Consider the following 20228-nt stretch of genomic DNA (forward strand, 5'->3'; position numbering starts at 1 on the left):
GATCTCCTGTTAGGGAATGAGACAGGGCAGGTGACAGAGATTTGTGTAGGGGAACACTTTGTATCTAGTGATCATAATGCCTTTAGTTTCAACGTAATTATGGAAAAGGGTAGGACTGGTCCTTGGTTTGAGAAAGGCCAATTTTGATGGTATCAGAAAGGATCTGGCAAGTGTGGATTGGGACAGGCTATTTCTGGCAAAGGAGTACATGGTAAGTGGGAGGTGTTCAAAAGTGAAATTTTGAGAGGACGAAGCATGTATGTGCCTGTCAGAGTAAAAGGCAAGGATATCAGGCTTAGGGAGCCTTAGTATTCAAGAGATATAGAGGCTCCAATTAAGAAAAAAAAAGGAGGAACAAATGAGGGGTACTTGAGCAGTATAAGAAATGTAAGAGAACACTTAAAGAAATCAGGAGAGCTAAAAGAAGGCGTGAGGTTGCTCAAGCAGACAAGGTCAAGGAGAATCCTAAGGGTTTCTAGATATACAGCTTAAGAATGAAATTAAGAGAGCCAGAAGGGGCCATGAGGAGGCCTTGGCAAGCAGGATTAAGGAAAACCCCAAGGCATTCTACAAGCATGCAAAAAGCAAGAGGATAAGATGTGAGAGAATAGGACCAATCAAGTGTGACAGTGGAAAAATGTGTATGGAACTGGGGTAGGTAGCGGAGGTACTTAATAAATATTTTGCTTCAGTATTCACTAAGGAAAAGGACCTTGGCGATTGTGGGGATGACTTACAGCCGACTGAAGAGCTTGAGCATGTAGATGTTAAGAAAGATGATGTGCTGGAGCTTTTGGAAAGCATCAAGTTGGATAAGTCACCGGGACCGGACAGGATGTACCCCAGGCTACTGTGGGAAGTGAGGGAGGAGATTGTGGAGCCTCTGGCAATGAACTTTACATCATCAGTTGGGGACAAGAGAGGTTCCGGAGGACTGGGGGGGGGGGTTGTGGATGTTGTTCCATTATTCAAGAAAGGGAGTAGGGATAGCCCAGGAAATTGTAGACCAGTGAGTTTTACTTCAGTGGTTGGTAAGTTGATGGAGAAGATCCTGAGAGGCAGGATTTATGAACATTTGGTGAGGCATAATATGATTAGGAATAGTCAGCATGGCTTTGTCAAAGGCAGGTTGTGCCTTACGAGCCTGATTGAATTTTTTGAGGATGTGACAAAATACATTGATGAAGGTAGAGCAGTAGATGTAGTGTATATGGATTTCAACAAGGCATTTGATAAGGTACCCCATGCAAGGCTTATTGAGAAGGTAAGAGGGCATGGGATCCAAGGGGACCCTGCTTTGTGGATCCAGAATTGGCTTGCCCACAGAAGGCAAAGAGTGGTTGACGGGTCATATTCTACATGGAGGTCGGTGACCAGTGGTGTGCCTCAGGGATCTGTTCTGGGACCCCTACTCTTAGTGATTTTTATAAATGACATGGATGAGGAAGTGGAGGGATGGATTAGTAAATTTGCTGATGACACAAAGGTTGGGAGTATTGTGGATAGTGTGGAGGGCTGTCAAAGGTTACAGCGGGACATCGATAGGATGCAAACCTGGGCTGAGAAGTGGCAGATGGAGTTCAATCCAGATAAGTGTGAGGTGGTTCATTTTGGTTGGTCAAATATGATAGCAGAATATAGCATTAATGGTAAGACTCTTCTCAGTGTGGAGGATCAGAGGGATCTTGGGGTCCGAGTTCATAGCACACTCAAAACTGCTGCGCAGGTTGACTGTGTAATTAAGAAGGCATACAGCGCATTGGCCTTCATCAACCGTGGGACTGAGTTCAAGAGCCGAGAGGTAATGTTACAGCTATATAGGTCCCTGGTCGGACCCCACTTGGAGTACTGTGCTCAGTTCTGTTCACCTCACTACAGGAAGGATGTGGAAACTATGGAAAGGATGCAGAGGAGATTTACAAGGATGTTGCCTGGATTGGGGAGCATGCATTACGAGAACAGGTTGAGTGAACTTGGCCTTTTCTCTTTGGAGTGGCGGAGGATGAGAGGTGACCTGATAGAGGTGTACAAGATGAGGAAAGGCATTGTTCGTGTGGATAGATGGAGGCTTTTTCCCAGGGCTGAAATGGCTAACATGAGAGGCCACAGTTTTAAGGTGCTTGGAAGTAGGTACAGAGGAGATGTCAGGGGTATATTTTTTACGCAGAGAGTGGTGAGTGTGTGGAATAGGCTGCTGGCGACATTGGTGGAGGCAGAAACAATGGGGTCTTTTAAGAGACTCTTGGATAGGTACATGGAGCTTAGAAAAATAGAGGGTTATGGGTAACCCTTGGTAATTTCTAAAGTAAGTACATGTTCGGCACAGCATTGTGGGCCGAAGGGCCTGTATTGTGCCGTAGGTTTTCTATGTTTTATATGTCAAAGTACATGAATAGCATACGTTATTACGCCACCACGTCATAAGTGAGTACTTCACTAAAGTAAAACCGAAACTAGAGTACACACATTATTCCAAGCTCCATGTTTTCTTTCAATTAGTTTTAGGTTTTGGAGTTACAGAAAATAACTCTAAGCATGTATTTGAAAGTAGTGATGATCTGCTCTGTGAAGATTACAATTGCAGATCGGAGACTGTCCACATAATGCGTAGTGTTTTTAGAACTTTGGAAAGTCTTTAATAAAGACTTACATGTGAGATCAGCATACAAGATCAAAATACTTAGGATTGGGGATAACATACCGCCATGGTTTGTAAATTGGTTGATTAGAAGCTAAAGGAATAAAGGGGACTTTATAGAATGACAGACAGACTGCTGCAGAGTTCAGTACTTAAGGCAAAATATTCACATTCAACATCAATGTAACATCTCTAAGTCTGCAGATGACACAGAGCTGGGGTTTGAGGGTGGTAGTATGAACTGAAGAAAGATGCAAAACCAATGTGATTTTGACTTGTTAGGTGAATGGGTAAATACATAGCATATGCATTATAACATGGATGTGAAGTCATCCGTTTTATGTGCACTGCAAAAAAGGTTCACCAGACTGACTTCTTGGTTGAGTGAGTAGTGATTGTGTCGACCAGGCTTCTATTTAAGAGTTTAAAAGAATGACATAAGGTTCCATGGGAAGGTACAAAATTATGACAAGGCATGACAGGCTGGATTGCAGGGAATTTATTTTCCTTGGCTGGCGTGGCTGAAACCACTGGGTTAAAGCATCAGGATGTAAGATTAAATGTTTAAGACAGATGGAAGAGATATTTCTTCCCTCAGAGAGTAGTGAACTTGTGGAATTCTCTACCATAGAAGCCTGTTGAGGCCAAGTTGTTGACTATATTTAAAGAGATAGATTCCTAAGCACAAAAGGCAATGAGGGATTTGGGGATTGTGTGGGAATGTGGTATTGAGATAAAGGAACAGTCGTAATTGTACTGAATAGTTGAGCGGGTCAGTGAAGGGCTGAGTGACCTCACACAGTGATGTGTTCAAGGTTTCTTGGTGTTTCATGGTGTTTCATGCTTAGGGACATGATGGTTGCCAAGGATCAGAGACCCAGAGATTGTAAAGGTCTGAGGTCCAGAAATCAGAAACCAAACAGGCATCAGTGTCCCTAGGACCAGACATCCTGCCATTATATCATCCCTAGTCCAGTCTTCTGGGCTCAAGGCTAGTTTCAATCTAGACCTGGATGGTGAGCACAGATCATCCATTCTAAAGGGTCAGTAGGTATAGTGTTGGTGGACATAAGCTTGAGATCATATAAACCAGATAAGTACTGGTGTACAGAGATCTGTCACCACATAATACTGATATACTATACTAATGTGTACAGGTCTAATGCCAGTGTTAAATGTAGTTTCAAGGAGATTTTTAAAAAAATGTATACATAGGCATAATGAACTGTAAGAATGTTTGAATTATCATCCTTCCCACAATCTTTATCTCGCAGATTTTACTTTACTAGAGATACATACATGAGTGAACATGAGGAATTCTCAGACAAAATACAGAAACCTACAGACCGTTGTCAGGGAGGAAATGTGACCACAGCATCCCAGCATTGGTCGGTGGGAAAAGCTTGGTTCTCTGGAAGGAAGGTATTAAAAGTTTGTCTTTGTGAAAGTAAACACACATATATACTGTATATATAGCTTTTTTTCTGAATACCCCTGAGTGTTGTTTTTGAATATATTGATACAGATCTTTGAAGACTACAATGCTTCAAGCAATATACAGGAATGGATATATCTTGTATTGTCTTTTCTTCTTCCTGTTAAACATATTTAATATCATTTCCTGTCGGCCACAGATACTGGACATAATTTGGGCTGTTTAACCTATATTGCTTTCGGGAGCTAACTAATGTTATACCGAAGTTTGCTGCACCCTCATGCACAAAAAGCCTCACCAACTAACCTTGGCCACAAGCCCCACTCACACTCTGTCCCTCAAGTTGAATGTAATTTTAGCGATCTTTATGGCAGAACCTGCAAGTCATTCCCTTTTCATTCACTTCCTATCCTTGTAGACAAGAAAACTCACTGCTATTCAAGAATTTTCGGTGAGCTAAAAAACGCTGCAGCTACAGGGCAGGAATAGTGGAAGGAGTATTGTTCTGGGTATTGGATGAGTTACTAATCAAACAGCTGTGTTCCAGCAGTGTTCTGCTGTCATTGCTGCACATATCCACACAGATGTAGAGTATTCCATCACTATTTCGACTGGTGCCTGATGGACAATGTAAAACCTAAGATGAACCAAGTGCTGAATCACAGGCCACTGGATACTCAACCTCTGACTTGTTCTTGTAGTCATTATGTTAACTTAGCCAATCCAATTAAATGTGGCCAGTGCAACTTTACGATATTGATGACTCGGGGTGAGGGTTAGTGCTCAGTAATGACTGTCTAGGATTGGTGGCTAGAATCTTCTTGTTGGAGTAGAGATTTTTGTCTTCTTATCCTCAACCAGTAAAACTTAAAAAAAATACAGAAAAGTTTCTGTCATTTGCAAGCATTTCATCTACAGAGGTAAGAATGGCATTCAGATTTGAGGTCTTCATCCTGTATGTTGAATGGTGTAAACTAAAAATTGAGAAAAAAGGTAGTTTAAAGGTCCAAATGTGGTTAAGGATTAGTTCAAATTAAATTATAATGCATAACTGAAATTCTCAATACAAATGCTTATTTCAGTGTTGTCCTGGAAAGATCAAAATACATCAAAGACAAATCTCAAATCTTTGTAGTTTAATTATAACATTTTTGCTGCATGGCATTGATAGCACTCTGGACTAAATTGCTCTTTATCTAAAAAATCTAGACAAAAAAATCTAATCCATTTCTGAAATCCAAAGACCATTCTTTTTTGATGTTTGTCCCAACAGCCACTGTAAGTAGTTCAATGTGTGTGAAGTTCTGTGGGATTTCTTCCAACGGCTGTTAAAAGAAACTTCTAAAAGTATGGAAGTATCTTTCACAGAGTGAAAAAAAATGCCAACTATTTTGTGTCTCAAAAAGTACAAATTTAAAGGTAGTTTTCTGTGTTAATGGTTTAGGTTTATTTGTTCCCACAAAGCCCATTTGCTAAGTTTAACTCTCAGATGCAGTGCTGTTTATGTTGAAATACTTTTGCTATAACTTATGACTCATGATTGAAATAAAGCAGCAGAGAACATGTACTAAATATTCAGTTTTGATTATTTTTTAATCAAAACCATTGAAGGCTCCATGCAAAAGCTATCTGATAGCCTTTTATAAACATAACTTACAGTACATGCATTCTCATTCCAGATATCAGACAGAGGTAAGTTCAAGTCATCCTGTTCTCAATACTTAGTCTTGCCAAAGGACACTTAAGTGTTCATCACAATGTTTCCTGGCACCCAATGCTGATATCACATTGGGAAATCATTCAGAAAGAAAAGAAAATCATCTTAACTAAACTTTATACACTAAAAAATATTAAATCCTGCATTACCATATGTCATACAAAAACTAGACACATTTGTCAATTTCAAATATAAAAATACAACCATTGATGTAAGCTCCCAGTTGAGATCCTTGAAACAAAAAAAAATGAAGTGTCCTGCATATGAAATTTTATTGAACTCTTATATCATGGTTTTCACTTTTAATTTTTAAATGTATAGTTTTAACCAATTATGCATTTAAAAAATGCTTTAAAGTCAATATTGAATGATGACAAATCCACTATTCAGGAAGTTTAGTAGAGATACAATACCAAGTTAGCCATGGACTGCTTCTGGGATGACATAATCTCATGAATTATGGGGAAAGTGTATGCAAGTATGCAGACCTCAAAAGTCTGCAAGATATTGTTAAGTTGGGAAATTAAGATGGATTTTTTTAGGCAGACCAGGATGAGATGTATGGGCTATTAGATTTGCATTACAAATATGAATCTCTTTGGGCTTGAGCTGGATGTAAGGGGAGTAAAAAGACACCTCCACAGAACATCACCACCAAAAGAGTTCACTATGAAATGGCTTTCTGAATCAGTCTTCAATGTTGAGAAAATGATAACAATCTTCAAAGATAATTCCAACTTGAAGTGCATTAGGATCAGAAAAATAAAAGAGGGGGAGGTCTAATGTCCACAAATACCTTCCGTAAGTCTCATTAATCAGTCACCCAAGGACAGAAGAATCCTTGCCTTTAACATCTCAAACTCTATCAACTTGAGATTCATCAGCACCATTATACCTAAACACCAGTGACAAATTGACTCACATCCTCTCTGGCACCACTTCAATGAAGCCACCATAAATTAGAAGAAACAGTACACTTCTCACCCCCCTCCCCCAGCTAACGTGACCATCATTAGATAAAATAATATCTGATCTGATTTCTGACATCCGCTTTACTGGCCATAACTTTTCATCCTCTTGATTATCAAGAACCTGTCTTTGAAAGGATCCTGCTTTCAACAGCCTTTGAGGAACAGAGTTCCTCAAAATGCCCTATTTTTGTCTTAAATAGGCCAGCCACTTTCTTGGGACAGTAATCACTTACTCTGAATTCTCCCATGTGAAAATGTATCCATACTGCAAAGAATTCTGAAAATCTTGTATGTTCAATTTGAGTATATTAAATATGATTTTATTACTGTATGTTTGATACAATATAAATATTATTTCAGATAATTGTATGTCTAGGGTTTTTTAAAAAACAGATTAATGCAACATTAGTTTAAAACTAATGAGGAACACCTTTACAATTTACATTTTGCTTAATAAAAATATCTTCATAGAAAGTATCCTTTTTACAAGCACCTCTAGATCGATTTTCATGTCTTTATTTGCATGAGTTTTTCTAAGCATCTTGCTAAATCTTCTTGTCCTCTCCCGAGGTAAATACCTGGGGTCAAGCATGACTTATTTCCACTATAGTTATGTGGGTTTTGAGATGGGTAAGGAGTGCAATGCAGAATCTTCAGACTCTTATACAGATGGGGATTGTGGGTTGCTTAGAATGCTATTCAGTCCTTTCACTCCTTCTGCAGGGCTATTTCATGCTCCCACATTGAAATCAAGATTCCTGATGCCTTTTCAAATGCTCTGATCCCACCTTGAGCAACACAGGTCTGTAATTTCTATGACGTGTTGAGGAGATAGATTTTTAGTGAAACTTTAAGAACATTTTTTAAGTATGTTTTATATGAATCTACTAGACATAATTTGGTATAGTAGAGCTCAGAGTACCATTCTCTTTTCCCAGATTTGGTATGAGATCTACCCACCACGGGCAATTAATGGCAATAAGAGATAAAATTTAGAACAGTGCAACACAGGGAATGGACCTACAGCCCACAATGTCTGGACCAACAATTTAAACTATGGCAAAGCAAACTTGATGGGCCAAAAGGCCTAATTCTGCTCCTGTCTTATTGTGTAACAGGAAGAAGGAGAATTATACTGAAAGTGAGAAAAAGCAAGTTCAAAATATTTGTGATGAAAGATACCATGATTGCAAAAAAAATTGATCAGATAAAAGCAGGATTTTTCAAAGGCAGGTTCTTAATAATCAAGAGGGTGACAGAAGTACAGTTGAAGTTTCGGGTAGTGACCCTTCAGCAGACAGGGAAAAAAAAGATGAAGAGTTAGGATTAGTAGGTAGGGGGAGGGGAGGAACAAACACAAGCTGATAGATGGAACTGAAGTAAAGAGCTGGGAAGTTGATTGGTGAAAGAGATACAGGGCTGGAGAAGGGGAAATCTGCTAGAAGAGGACAGAAGGCCATAGAAGAAAGAAACAGAGGGAGGAGCACCAGAGTGGGCAATGGACAGGCAAGGAGATAAGGCAAGAGAGGGAAAAGGGGATGCAGAATAGAGAAGGGTGGTTACTGGTAGTTCAAGAAATCAATGTTCATTCCATCCGGTTGGGGCGGGGTGCTTCATTTTCATATCAGCTCAATATCTTTTCATGCTCGCTTTGACCATCAGAACATGGAAGCAGGTTTCTGAGGCTGGCGAGAGAGCATCCTTCAGGAAGGTTAATCTATGGAAAGCATCTGGCCCAGACAGGGTACCTGGCTGAGTACTATAGACCTGTGCTGATCAACTATTCACCCATAACTTTAACCTCTCGCTTCGGCAGTCTGAAGTACCCACCCGCTTCAAATAGGTTGCAATAATGCCGGTACCGAAGAAAGATGGGGTAACCTATCTCAATTCCTCTGTGATGGAGTGCTTTGAGAGGTTGGTCTTTGGGGTCCTGCCTCAACAATATCGACTGTCTATTTCTCTTCACTGGTGCCGCTCCACACGCTGAGTTCCTCCTGGAAGCAGCTCGTTATATTTGTATGCTCCAGAAGTCAAAACTCACAGATTTGGTAACTTTATATCACCATTCTGTCTCCTGTTCTCATTGCCAGTTTATTGCAAAACTTCCTTATTTTATTATCACTTTCTGCCTATGGCCAATTCTGTCTGCTACTTACAGCTCACCCTCTTTCTACCACCCCCACCATGTTGTTTCAAGACCTTCGCAACCAATTGAGCAGCAACAGATTAACGGAGAAAACAGAAGTGATACTATAAAGGTATTCATAATAAATTCATCTTACTCTACCGCCCCTTTAATAACCACACCGTTCGTTACATTATCTTAACATTCAGTAGTTCAAGGTGCCTTCTGCTGCTGTACATTCCACGTCTGATCAGCGGGTCTGTATCCCTGAACAAACAATAACCCGCAAAAGCAACAGCTTTCCTAACAGCACCCCCGACATTAAAGGGACGAGGAGGAAATCTAGTGCCGGAGGAAGCCGGCGCTGGTTCCACCAGGAGAGTAATTCCAGTGTGTTACCGTGACTCTGCACATTAATGTCAGGCACGACGGTCTCAGGTGAATAGGAGTAGTGAGGGAGTGTGTCGCTGGGGGAAGGAGGATTGACCAGGATTTGGATGGGTGACCTGGCGATTGGCTGGCCAGCGGGAGCTGCGGCCGCGGTGGCGGCCGGCCGGTGGTTCGCGCGGCGCGGTGCAGTGTGGGAGTGAGGGTTGGCCGTTGGCGTCCGCTGCGTGTCTCGCGGACTCAGACCGCTGCGACCTGGCGCTGGGGCGCGCGGACCCACGGAGCGTGCGAGCGAGCGAGCGAGGGAGCCTGGGCGCGCGGCCGCTCGCAGCGGGACAAAAAACAGGCGAGTGAACGGACGCTGGGCGACGGCGAGCCGCAGGCTCCACTTGGCGCCCGGGCCCCGCAAGCACAAGGGGGAAGGGAAGGTTGCGAGACCCGCTCCTAACTTTTCGAATTAACCTGACGCTGGAAAAACGAAAGGGAAGGGAATCTCGGGAAGCGAGAAGCCTCCCCCATCCCCCCCACCTTGGCTCGAATCGGATCGGCGCCACACAAACACACACAATGTCCGGTGAGAGGAACAGGCGTTCGCTGGCTTTCCGAACCGGGGCAGCGGGAGCCGCCGCCAACGCGGTGAAAATAGAAGCTGATCTCGACACCCACAACAACACAGAGGCCTCAAATGGGGCCCTCGGCCGGAGTAGTCCGAGCAAGCCGGCTGCTCTCCTTGCGGTGGACGGTGGAGACGGAGCCAAGGAGAAGGCCGCCCAGGATCAGGAGGAGGACTGGGTGGAGACGGTGGTGGTGGACGATGTGTACCCAGAGCAAGAGGTGTCGGTGCGAGTGGTGGACGGCGGCTCCATTAGCAGCAACGATTCGGAGGAAGAGGAGCCGAACGGACCCAGGTGCGAAGGGCCTGCCATGACCCCCGGGGATGGGACCGGAGTTCGAGTCGGACGAGAGGACGAAGAGGAGGATGATGATGATGAAGAAACGAGCGGTTATAGCCGGCCAGGAGCCGGTTTGACCCTGTTGGGGAGACCGCAGTCCTTCTTGTTACCGCAGCAGCGCACTTTCCAGAGGTCGTGGCTGCAGGAGTTCCCGTGGCTTCAGTACGAACAGGAGACAGGCCTAATGTATTGCTCTTGGTGCCTTCGGGCTAACAGCGGCACGGGGAGCTGCAACAACCGCAACAAGTTCGTGAAAGGCAGCCGCAATTACAGGAGGACCACGTTATTGCGGCACCACCTCTACGCCGAGCACCGGGAGAATGACCCTGCGGCTGTGGCTGCAGCTGCCTGTATGGAGGTGAGGCAACTAAAAAAATTACCCTGCTGAAAGCAGCCTGGGCCTCTTCAACAAGGGTAGGGGGCGTAAAGTAACCATTGCCGTGACTCCGTTTACTTCACACTTAAAGAGCTCGGATTACGTTAGTAGCCCCTTAGGCTACATTAGCCTTTATGGCTTTGGGGACATTTCCCCCCCCCCGTCCTATTTGGCTAAATCCCACCTCCCAGACTCCCGACTGCCTGTGCACGACAGATTGAATTCGGTTTGGATCTATCGATCGGAACGGAATTTGATCTCGTACCCTGTTTACATGGCATCGTATCACTGGATCAGAACATAGCAGCGACGGGGAGTTTGGGGGATCACATTACTGACCGATATACGCTGTTCGAGGAGAAGGAAAAGGCAAACTGATCGCTTGAATTCTTGGGCTTTAAATTCATTAAACCATACTGTTCCACAAAGCCATAAAGAAATCTTGTTTTGAATATTTGATGCAGAGTCGCGAACTTTGAGTTGGTCCGCGTCAGTTTTTTTTAAGCTTTCAAATTCACTCAATTGTTGAATAAGAGCGTGGTATTTTTGTGAAGCTGCGATATTAAACAAAATGGTGAAAAGTTAGAAATCTGAACTGAAAAGCTCTGAACATAATTTAATCAGACTTTGAGTTCTTCCCTAAAAACCCTTTGGAATTTTACTAAAATGTTTTAAAAGCCGCACAATGTGGGGAATTATGGTTTGGGTTGTCACTAAGCAGATCCATTTTAATCTTTGAAGTAAATTAGAGATTTGGTTCTGCGGGCAATCAAAATGTAATGAATTAGATGTACCTGCTTTTACCCCCAGTGGTATTTGCTTGAATTATCACTATATTTTGAAGGGAAATCAAGAATTGGAATCTGCTTTCAGTCCATTGTCAAGACAGTTATAAATTTCTGGCACACCATTTACAGACCTATTTCAATTATTGCATTTGTTTCATTCTAGTCATGGAATTAGAATAGCTGAAAGAGATTATCTTTATACCAGTTAATAGCGGATGATTTTTTTTCAAACAAGTCTGACACAACAAATTTCTTGCTGCTTTTTGTTGTATTTTGTACATGAGAGCAGATTGAGAGCATTTTCATTAATGAGAATTTGGATGTAGATGCAATCAACATAGGATAAGGCTGTAGGAGTAATATTTCCTTAGTAAATGACTAAGTTGTACCAATCAAGAGTATTTGTTAATTGAAGAGTATAAAAGTCAACATTAAAATGTGCTACACTCACTTGTGCTGGCAGTTATATAAACCTTCCTTTATAATGCTTCTTTGCAACTCCCCTAGACCACTTTTATAGAGAGGGTAATTTGAAAAGCCACAGCTGCCTTGTGAAAGGTATTGTACCAATCTAAAAGGACAGGCTGTTCTCAAGTTACTGTAATTGCATCTGTCCTAGATGAGTCGACTGTCACTCACTTATGTATGCATGTTTATTTTTTTCCTTTTCAATTCTACACCTTTCTTACCTCATGCATGTCAGTTTTTGTAACAACACAGGTGAAAGATTTGTGGGAGAACTTTTCTGTTAGGTGCATTGCACACAAGCTTGAGGCTATTTCAAATTGACACTAATTGGGGAAAAATGATAGGAATATAATTTAAAAACTACATTAGAGTCTAGGCATTTAAAATTCTGTGACTTTGAGGAAGACTAGAGTTTTCATTATGTTTTGATCCATATAGTTATGTGCTGTCACGTTAAGTTATGTTTTGAAGTCTTTGATTTATAGTATGGATAGAGAAGATTCAAAGCAATTTTTCCCCGGTTTCTTTTTAATCACTTGTTTGATTGAAGCATTCCCTGACCCATCTGGCCAAATACAGATGATAGCATTTACAAATTTAACTTGTTCTGAGATTTGGGATATTTTAACAAGGATGTTGAATGCATCTCATGACTTTTCAACATAGAAGGGAAAATGTAGTGCCTAGATGCATTTGTAACTTCCTTTGAGCTTCAAAGCTATATGCATTGGATACTTCTAAAAGTACTCTTGATTAGACATTGATTTGTTTTTTGGGTTGTCTGGCAGTATTTTGTTTGAGGAAAATGCATTCCCCTGAGAGACCTTTAATTGGATATTCCAAACAAAGCCCAACATTGGTTTTGGAGAAATATTTATTTCCCGGTAAATTTTGTATGACATCACAGAATAATTTAAAAATATATACATATTTCCTAAACACACATTATTCTGCACTCATTCTAAATAAACATGGCATGGCTGGATTCTTAGATTTTTTTACTGAAATTTAACCTTTTCAAAAAGTTTCATTTTATTGTGGCAAAATATTTAATGAATGGGAACATTGACCACATTAAATTTAGCCTCTTGAAAACATAAGTAAAGGAGCATCTTTTTCAGCTGAAATTTGGTAGTGTGTGCTTTCAGTATTGAATTAATGCTGTACAGACTTGATCTTGGCTTAAATTTCCAATTCATAAAGCTTGCTGTTGATAGAATGATTTTACTATAAGTTTTAAGAATTAATGAATTCACCTGATATCTTGTATTCTAGTTTCAGTTTTATTTACCTCAGCATTTTTGATATTTTGACATTTTATTATGTCATTTCATTTCATATTTCTGCTTCTAGTTAATGGTCATAATTTTACTCAGTTTGTCGTATGTAAACACCTGTGCTAGTTTTCAGTTTCTTTAGTAACACTACTTAATAGCTGAAATGATGGCCAGGAATTATTTTTATTAGCATTTGGTGTTTAGTGACAGTTGACAGAATTAACAATCTCTTAGAAAAGTGAAGATTGAGTTTAAAAAAACAAGTGTAGATTTGTTAAAGGAATTTTGGGTCTTGGGAACTGGTAGATTTTTGAGATTTTGTTGATGAGATGTATATACTCAACAGCCACTTTATAGAGTTATAGAAAAGTATGGTGCAGAAACAGCCCCTTCGACCCATCTAATCAGTGCCGAACCCTTTAAACTGCCTACTCCCATCAACCTGCTGTGGGACCATACCTCTACCTTCCATGTACCTATCCAAACCCCTCTTACATGTCGCAGGCAGCATTTGTGCTGGAAGCTCATTCCACACTCTCACGACCCTCTGAGTGAAGAAGTTTCCCCTCACGTTCACCTTAAACCTCTCACCTTTCACTGTTAACCCGTGGGCTCTGGTTGTAGTCCCACCCGACCTCTGGAAAAAAGCCTGCTTGTGTTTCCCACTCATAATTGTGTATACCTTTATCAATTCTCCTTTCAATCTTCTATGTTCTAAGGAGTAAAGTCCTTGTAAATTTTCTCTGGATGCATTCAACATTGTTTACGACTTTCTTGTAGGTACTTGACCAAAACTGCACACAATACTCCAAATTAGGCCTCACCAAAGTCTATTCCAACTTCAACATTACATTCTATCTCCTGTACTCAAAGCTTTGATTTATTAAGGCAATGTGCCAAAGCTTTCTTTACAACCCTATCAACTTATGTCACTTTCAATGAATTATGGACTTGTATTCCCAGATCCCTTTTTTCTGCCGCACCTCTGTGCCCTGTGTAAGATTTGGTTGGCCCTACCAAAGTGCAACACCTTGCTCTTGTCGGCATTAAATTCAATCTGCCATTTTTTTAGTCCATTTTTCCAGCTGGTCATTATTAGGTACATCTGTGTATCTTGTTAATACAAATATCTAATCAGCCAATCATGTGGCTGCAATTCAATAAATAAATTTTACTTTGAACTACGACCATGATTTTATAAAGTATATGTTACCACATAAAACCCGAGATTCTTTTTCCTGCAAGCATACTTAGCAAATCTACAGAACAGTAACTAAACAGGATGAATAAACAAAATGTCTAAATACAAATGTAAATAAATAGCAATAAATAATGACAGCATGAAATAACAAGGTAGGGTTTTTAAAGTGAGACCATTGCTTATAGGAACACCAGAAATAGAATGTGTAGTTATCCCCTTTTATTCAAGAGCCTGATAGTTGAGGGGTAATAACTGTTCTTGAACCTGGTGGTGCGAGTCCTGAGGCACTTGTACCTTCTACCTGATGGTAGCAGCGAGAAAAGAGCACAGCCTTGGTGGTGATGGATCCTGCTTTTCTACAGCAATGTTGCATGTAGCTGTGCTCAATGGTTGGGAAGGCTCTACCTATGAGGTACTGGGCTGAATCCACCACCTTTTTGTAGGATTTTTCCACCAGGCATTAGTGTTCCCATACCAATCAGTAATGCAGCCAGTCAGCACACTTACCACCGTGCATCTAGAGAAGTTTGCCAAGGTTTTTGATACATTCGAACTTGTGCAGACCAGACATCTGTGTTCGGTTGTTCAGATGAAACATCAGATGGGGAAGAAATGTGATGTTAATGACTTGTACCGCGGATTGACTATTGGTGCTAGGCAGAGTATTGTGAGTACCTCCCAACTGCTGACCTCCTGGGATATTCACACACAACAGTCTCCAGAGTTTACAGAAAACATTCAGTGAGCGGCATTCCTGTGGGTGAAAGCACCTTGTTAGCGAGAGGAGTCAGAGGAGAATGGCTGGGCTGGTTCATGCTGACATAACGGCAGTAACTGAAATAACCATGTGTTACCACAGAAGTTTGTAGAAGAGCCCCTCTGAACACACAACACCCTGAACCTTGAAGTAGATGGGTTACAACAGTAGAAGACTATGAGCATGCCCAATAAAGTTGCTGCTGTGTGGATTTGATATAGTAATGTCATGAAGTTCGACCATCCTAAAATAAAAGCTCTGGAGAAAATTATACAATAGTTTCCCCTCAAGTCAAAAGTAGGGCCACTGCTATATTAATGAATTAGTGTTTTGGTGTACATGATTTATTTAATTTCCAAATTTTAAGGTGAAAGCAATGGAACAACACTGAATTGTTAGGAGTAGAATAATAGGTTTAAAGTGAAAAATAATGGTGATGGATGAGTTTTTATTTTGGGAATATTTTGAGTTTGGTTCTTCATCGATGTGTCCAGATGTAGGTGATCATGGTTTAATGACCATGATTGTTCTTGGGAAATTTTCTGCAGAAGTGGTTTGCCATTGTCTTTTTCTGGGCCATGTCTTTACAAGATGGGTGACCCCAGCCATTATTAACACCCTTCAGAGTTTGTATGCCTGGCATCAGTGGTCACATAACCAGGACCTGCGATATGCCCCATCTGTTTCCGTGGCTTCATGTGACTCTGATCGGGAGGGCTAGGCAGGTGTTACACCTTGCACAAGGGTGACTTGCAGTCTGGCAGAGAGAAGGAGTGAATTGCACTTCCTTTGGTTGAAAGTTATCTCTACCCCACCACGCAACTTCAGTTGTACTGCTGCCTAAGAAGATCGTGGTAACCTGCCTCAGAGACTATCGTCCAATAGCAGTTACATCCACAGTGGTAAAATATTTTGAGAGATTGATGATGAAGCATGGCAACTAGTGCCTGAGAAATGACTTGGTTCCACTCCAATTTGCCAATCGGCGCAGCAGATCCACAGTCGCTGCCATCTCATTGGCTCTTCACTCAACCCTGGTACATCTGGACAGGAAAGATGTGTACATCAAGATGCTCTTTATTGACTGAAGCTTGGTATTCAATATTGTCATCTCCTCAAAACTAACCAATAAGCTTCAAGCCCATGGCCCCTCTATACCTCCTTGTTCAATCGATCCTTGACTTCCTCACTTGTGGACCCCAGTCAGTTTTGATTGGCAGCAACATCTCTGCAATCTCCATCAGCACAGGTGCACAACTCCAATGTCATATTAAGTTTGCTGATGTAGGCCGAATCAAAGCAGGTGATGAATGACCTTATAGGAGGGAGATTGAAAATCTGACTGAGAGGTGCTATAACGTCAAATTTTTACTCAATGTCAGCAAGACCAAGCAGTTGATTACTGACTTCTGGAGGAGGAAACCAGAGGCCCATGAGCCAGTCCTCATCGGAGTGGAGAGGGTCAGTAACGTTAAGTTCCATTTCAGAAGACCTGTCCTGGTACCAAACTATGGACTTGTGTTCAAGGGATTTTCATCTCATGTTCTTCTCATATTTATCGCGTGTTTATTTATTATTATTTCCTTTTGTATTTGCACAGTTTCTCTTCAGCACACCGGTTGAATGCCGTAGTTGGTATGGTCTTTCATTGATTCTATTATGATTATTCTATTATGGATTTATTGAGTATACTGTCAAGGAAATTTTTTTCCCAGTTTACTTATTGTTTCATTTTTTTATATATAAATTGCCTAGTTAGAGCATTAGGAATGCCATGCAGGATAGTGGAATGTGGGAAGGCAGGGAGACCTCCAGTGTTCCTGATGACTACAACTGTGAGAAGTGCATCCAGCTGCAGCCTCTAACAATCCGCATTAAGGGTTCAGACCTGGAACTGGATGAACTTCAGATCATTTGGGGGTTGATAGACAGAACATGTAGTTACACTCAAGGTGCTGGACAGAGGAAAATCTGTGCCAGTCAAGATGGTTAAAGGTATTAAACAGCTAGTGCAGAGTACACCTGTGGCCATCTCCCTCAACAAGAAGTATACCACTTTGGGAATGATGTAGGAGGGGAAAGTCACAGTGTTCAGGTCTCTGGCACTGTGGCTCAGAAGCGAAGAGGTGAGCAGTGGTGATGGGGGAATTGTTAGTTGGGGGACAAGAAAGGAGTTTCTGTGAATGAGAATGAGATTCCCTGGGTGCCCTGGCCCAGGACATCCTCACATTCTTAAGTAGGAGGTTTAGCAGACAGAGGCTGTGGTACATGTTGGTACCAATGACATGAGTAAGAAGAGGAATGAGGTCGTGCAAAACAAGTTTTGGGAGTTAGTTAAATGAAAGGACGTGACCTCCAGGTCAGATGCCACCCACCCATGTCAAATGCTATTGAAGCCAGAAATAGGAAGTTCATACAGTTTAACATATAGCTAAGGAGTTGGTGTAGGAGGGAGGTCTACAGAATTTTGGATCATTGAGCTCTTTCCAGAGAAGGTGGGATCTGCACAGAAGAGACGGTTTGCACTTAAACTAGAGGGGCAGGGTGACTAATATCCTTGTGGGAAGGTTTGCTAGTACTGCACTGGGGGGTGGGTTTAGTGGAAAGGTCGTGGAGACAGATGTTATTAAAATCTCAAAGTCAGAAATCAAAAGCATAGTGCGACTCATGTCCTGAACTGCATATATTTCAATGTAAGAAGTGACGTATGAAAGGCAGATGAGTTCAGGGTATGATCAATATATGGAATTATGATTTGTTGCCATAAATGAGACTTGGTTGCAGGAGGGACAGGACTGGCAGCTCAGTATTCCAGTGTTCCATTGTTTTAGATGCAACAGAGCGAGAGGGATTAAAAAAAGTGTGGCATTGCTAGTCAGGGAAAATGTCACGGTGGTGCTCAGTCATGACAGACTGGAGAACTAGTCTAGAGAACTGTTATGGGTGGAACTGAGGAATAAGAAAGGTATGACCAAGTTAATGGGACCATATTACAGACCACCCAACAGTCTGCAGGATTTAGAGGAACAGATTTGTAGATTGAGTTAGGCTGTTTTCGGCAAAGTTGTACTTAGTAGATATGAGGTATTCAGAAGTGAAATTCTGAGTACAGAGCTTGCATGGGCTTGTCAGAATACAAGGCAAGGATAACAGGTTGAGAGAACCTTGGTTTTTGAGAAATGTTGAGGCCCCAGTTAAGGAAAAAAGGTGTACAGGTAGGAACAAATGAGGTACTTGAGGGGTGGCATGGTAGCATAATGGTTAGCACAGCTCTTTACGGTACCAGCAACCTGGGTTCAATTCCTGCCACTGCCTGTACGGAGTTAATACGTTCTTCTGTGACCACGCGAGTTTCCTCCTGGTACTTCAGTTTCTACCCACAGTCCAAACACATACCAGTTGGTAAGTTAATTGGTCATTGTAAGTTGTCCAGTGATGAGGCTTGGAATAAGTTGGAGGACTGCTGGTTGGCTTGGCTGAAAGAGCCAGAAGAGTCTACTCCATGCTGTATCTTAATAATAAATAAATCAAGGAGTATAAGAGATGCAGGAGAACACTTAGACGGATATGAGGAGGGCTAAAAGAAGGCATGAAGTTGCTCTGGCGGACAAGGTGAAGGAGAATCCCAATGATTTCTACAGATAGGTTAAAAGCAAAAAGATTGCAAAGGACAAAATTGGTTCTGGAAGATCAGAATGGTCTATTTTTGTGGAGCCAAAAGAGAAGGGGGAGATCTTAAATGGATTTATTGCAACTATATTTACTGGTGATATAGACGGTCTATGGAAGTGAGGCAGGGCAACAGTGATGTCATGGACCCTATACAGATTACAGAGGAGGAGCTGTTTGCTTTCTTGAGGCAAATCAGGGTGAATAAATCTCCAGGGTCTGACAAGGTGTTCCCTTGGAGACGAGTGCAGAAATTGCAGTGACAGGTGAGATATTGGTGGACAGCTAATGTTGTGCCGCTGTTTAAAATGGGCTCTCAGAATAAACTGGATTATAGGCTGGTAAGCCTGACAACATTAGTAGGAAAGTTATTGGAAGGTATTCTAAGGGACCAGATATGAGTATTTGGATAGACAGGGACTGATTAGGAACAGTCAGCATGGCTTTGTGTGTGTTAGATTGTGTTTAATCAATCATAGAGAGTTTTAATTTGAGGAAGTTACTAGGAAAGTTGATGAAGGCAAGTCAGTGGATGTTGTATAAATGAACTTTAGCAAGGCAATTGACAATTCCCCACATGGGAGGATGATCAAGAAGGTTCAGTTGCTTGGCATTCAAGATGAGATACTAGATTTGATCAAACGTTGGCTTTGTGGGAGAAGCCAGAGAGTGTTGGTAAATGGTTGCCTCTCTGACTGGGGGTCTGCGACTAGTTCAGTGCTTGGTATATTGTTGTTTGTTATTTATATCAATGATAAAATTTTTACAGCCCAGTTTTCCAGCTGGTCCAGATCCTGCTGGAAGCTTTGATAGTCTTGCTCACTGTCCACTGCACCCCCAATCTTGGTATCATCCACAAAATTGCTGATCCAGTTAACCACATTATCATCCGGATTATTAATCTAAATGACAAGCAACAATTTACCAAGCACTGATTCCCACAGCACTCCTAGTCACAGGCCTCCAGTCGGAGAGGTAACCATCTACTAGCACTCTCTGGCTTCTCCCACAAAGCCAATGTCTAACCAAATTTAGTACCTCATCTTGAATGCCAAGCTACTGAACTTCCTTGACCAGCCTCACATGTGGGATGTTGTCAAATGCCATGCTAAATTCCTTGTAGACAACATGCACACATGAGCCTGTGTACCAAATTAAGAGCCCATGGTATTACAGGAAAGTTACTAACATGGTTAGAAAATTGGCTGATTGGTAGAAGGCAGCGAGTGGGAATAAAAAGATCCTTGTCTGGTGGCTGCCAGTGACTAGTTGTGTTCTGCAGGAGTCGGTGTTGGGACTGCTTCTTTTTATGCTGTATATCAATGATTTAGATGATGAAATAGATGGCTTTGTTGCCAAGTTTGCAGATGATACAAAGATTGGTGGAGGGCAGGTACTGTTGAGGAAATAGCTAAGCTGCGGAAGGATTTAGATAGACTTAGGAGAATGGGCAAAAAAGTGGC

General features: G+C 41.7%; 1 protein-coding gene across 1 annotated transcript in view; it reads left to right on the top strand.

Annotated features, from left to right (window-relative positions):
- Positions 1–7482: 7482 nt before the first annotated feature.
- zbtb10 (zinc finger and BTB domain containing 10) overlaps positions 7483–20228 on the top strand; it is a 98639-nt gene continuing 85893 nt past the window's right edge. Inside the window, exon 1 of the mRNA XM_063065574.1 lies at positions 7483–10587. Coding sequence (XP_062921644.1) covers positions 9844–10587 — 744 coding nt within the window. The 5' untranslated portion in view covers positions 7483–9843. The remainder of the gene's footprint in view (positions 10588–20228) is intronic.

Source organism: Mobula hypostoma, chromosome 1 (assembly GCF_963921235.1).
Source record: "Mobula hypostoma chromosome 1, sMobHyp1.1, whole genome shotgun sequence".
Taxonomy (NCBI): Eukaryota; Metazoa; Chordata; class Chondrichthyes; order Myliobatiformes; family Myliobatidae; genus Mobula; species Mobula hypostoma.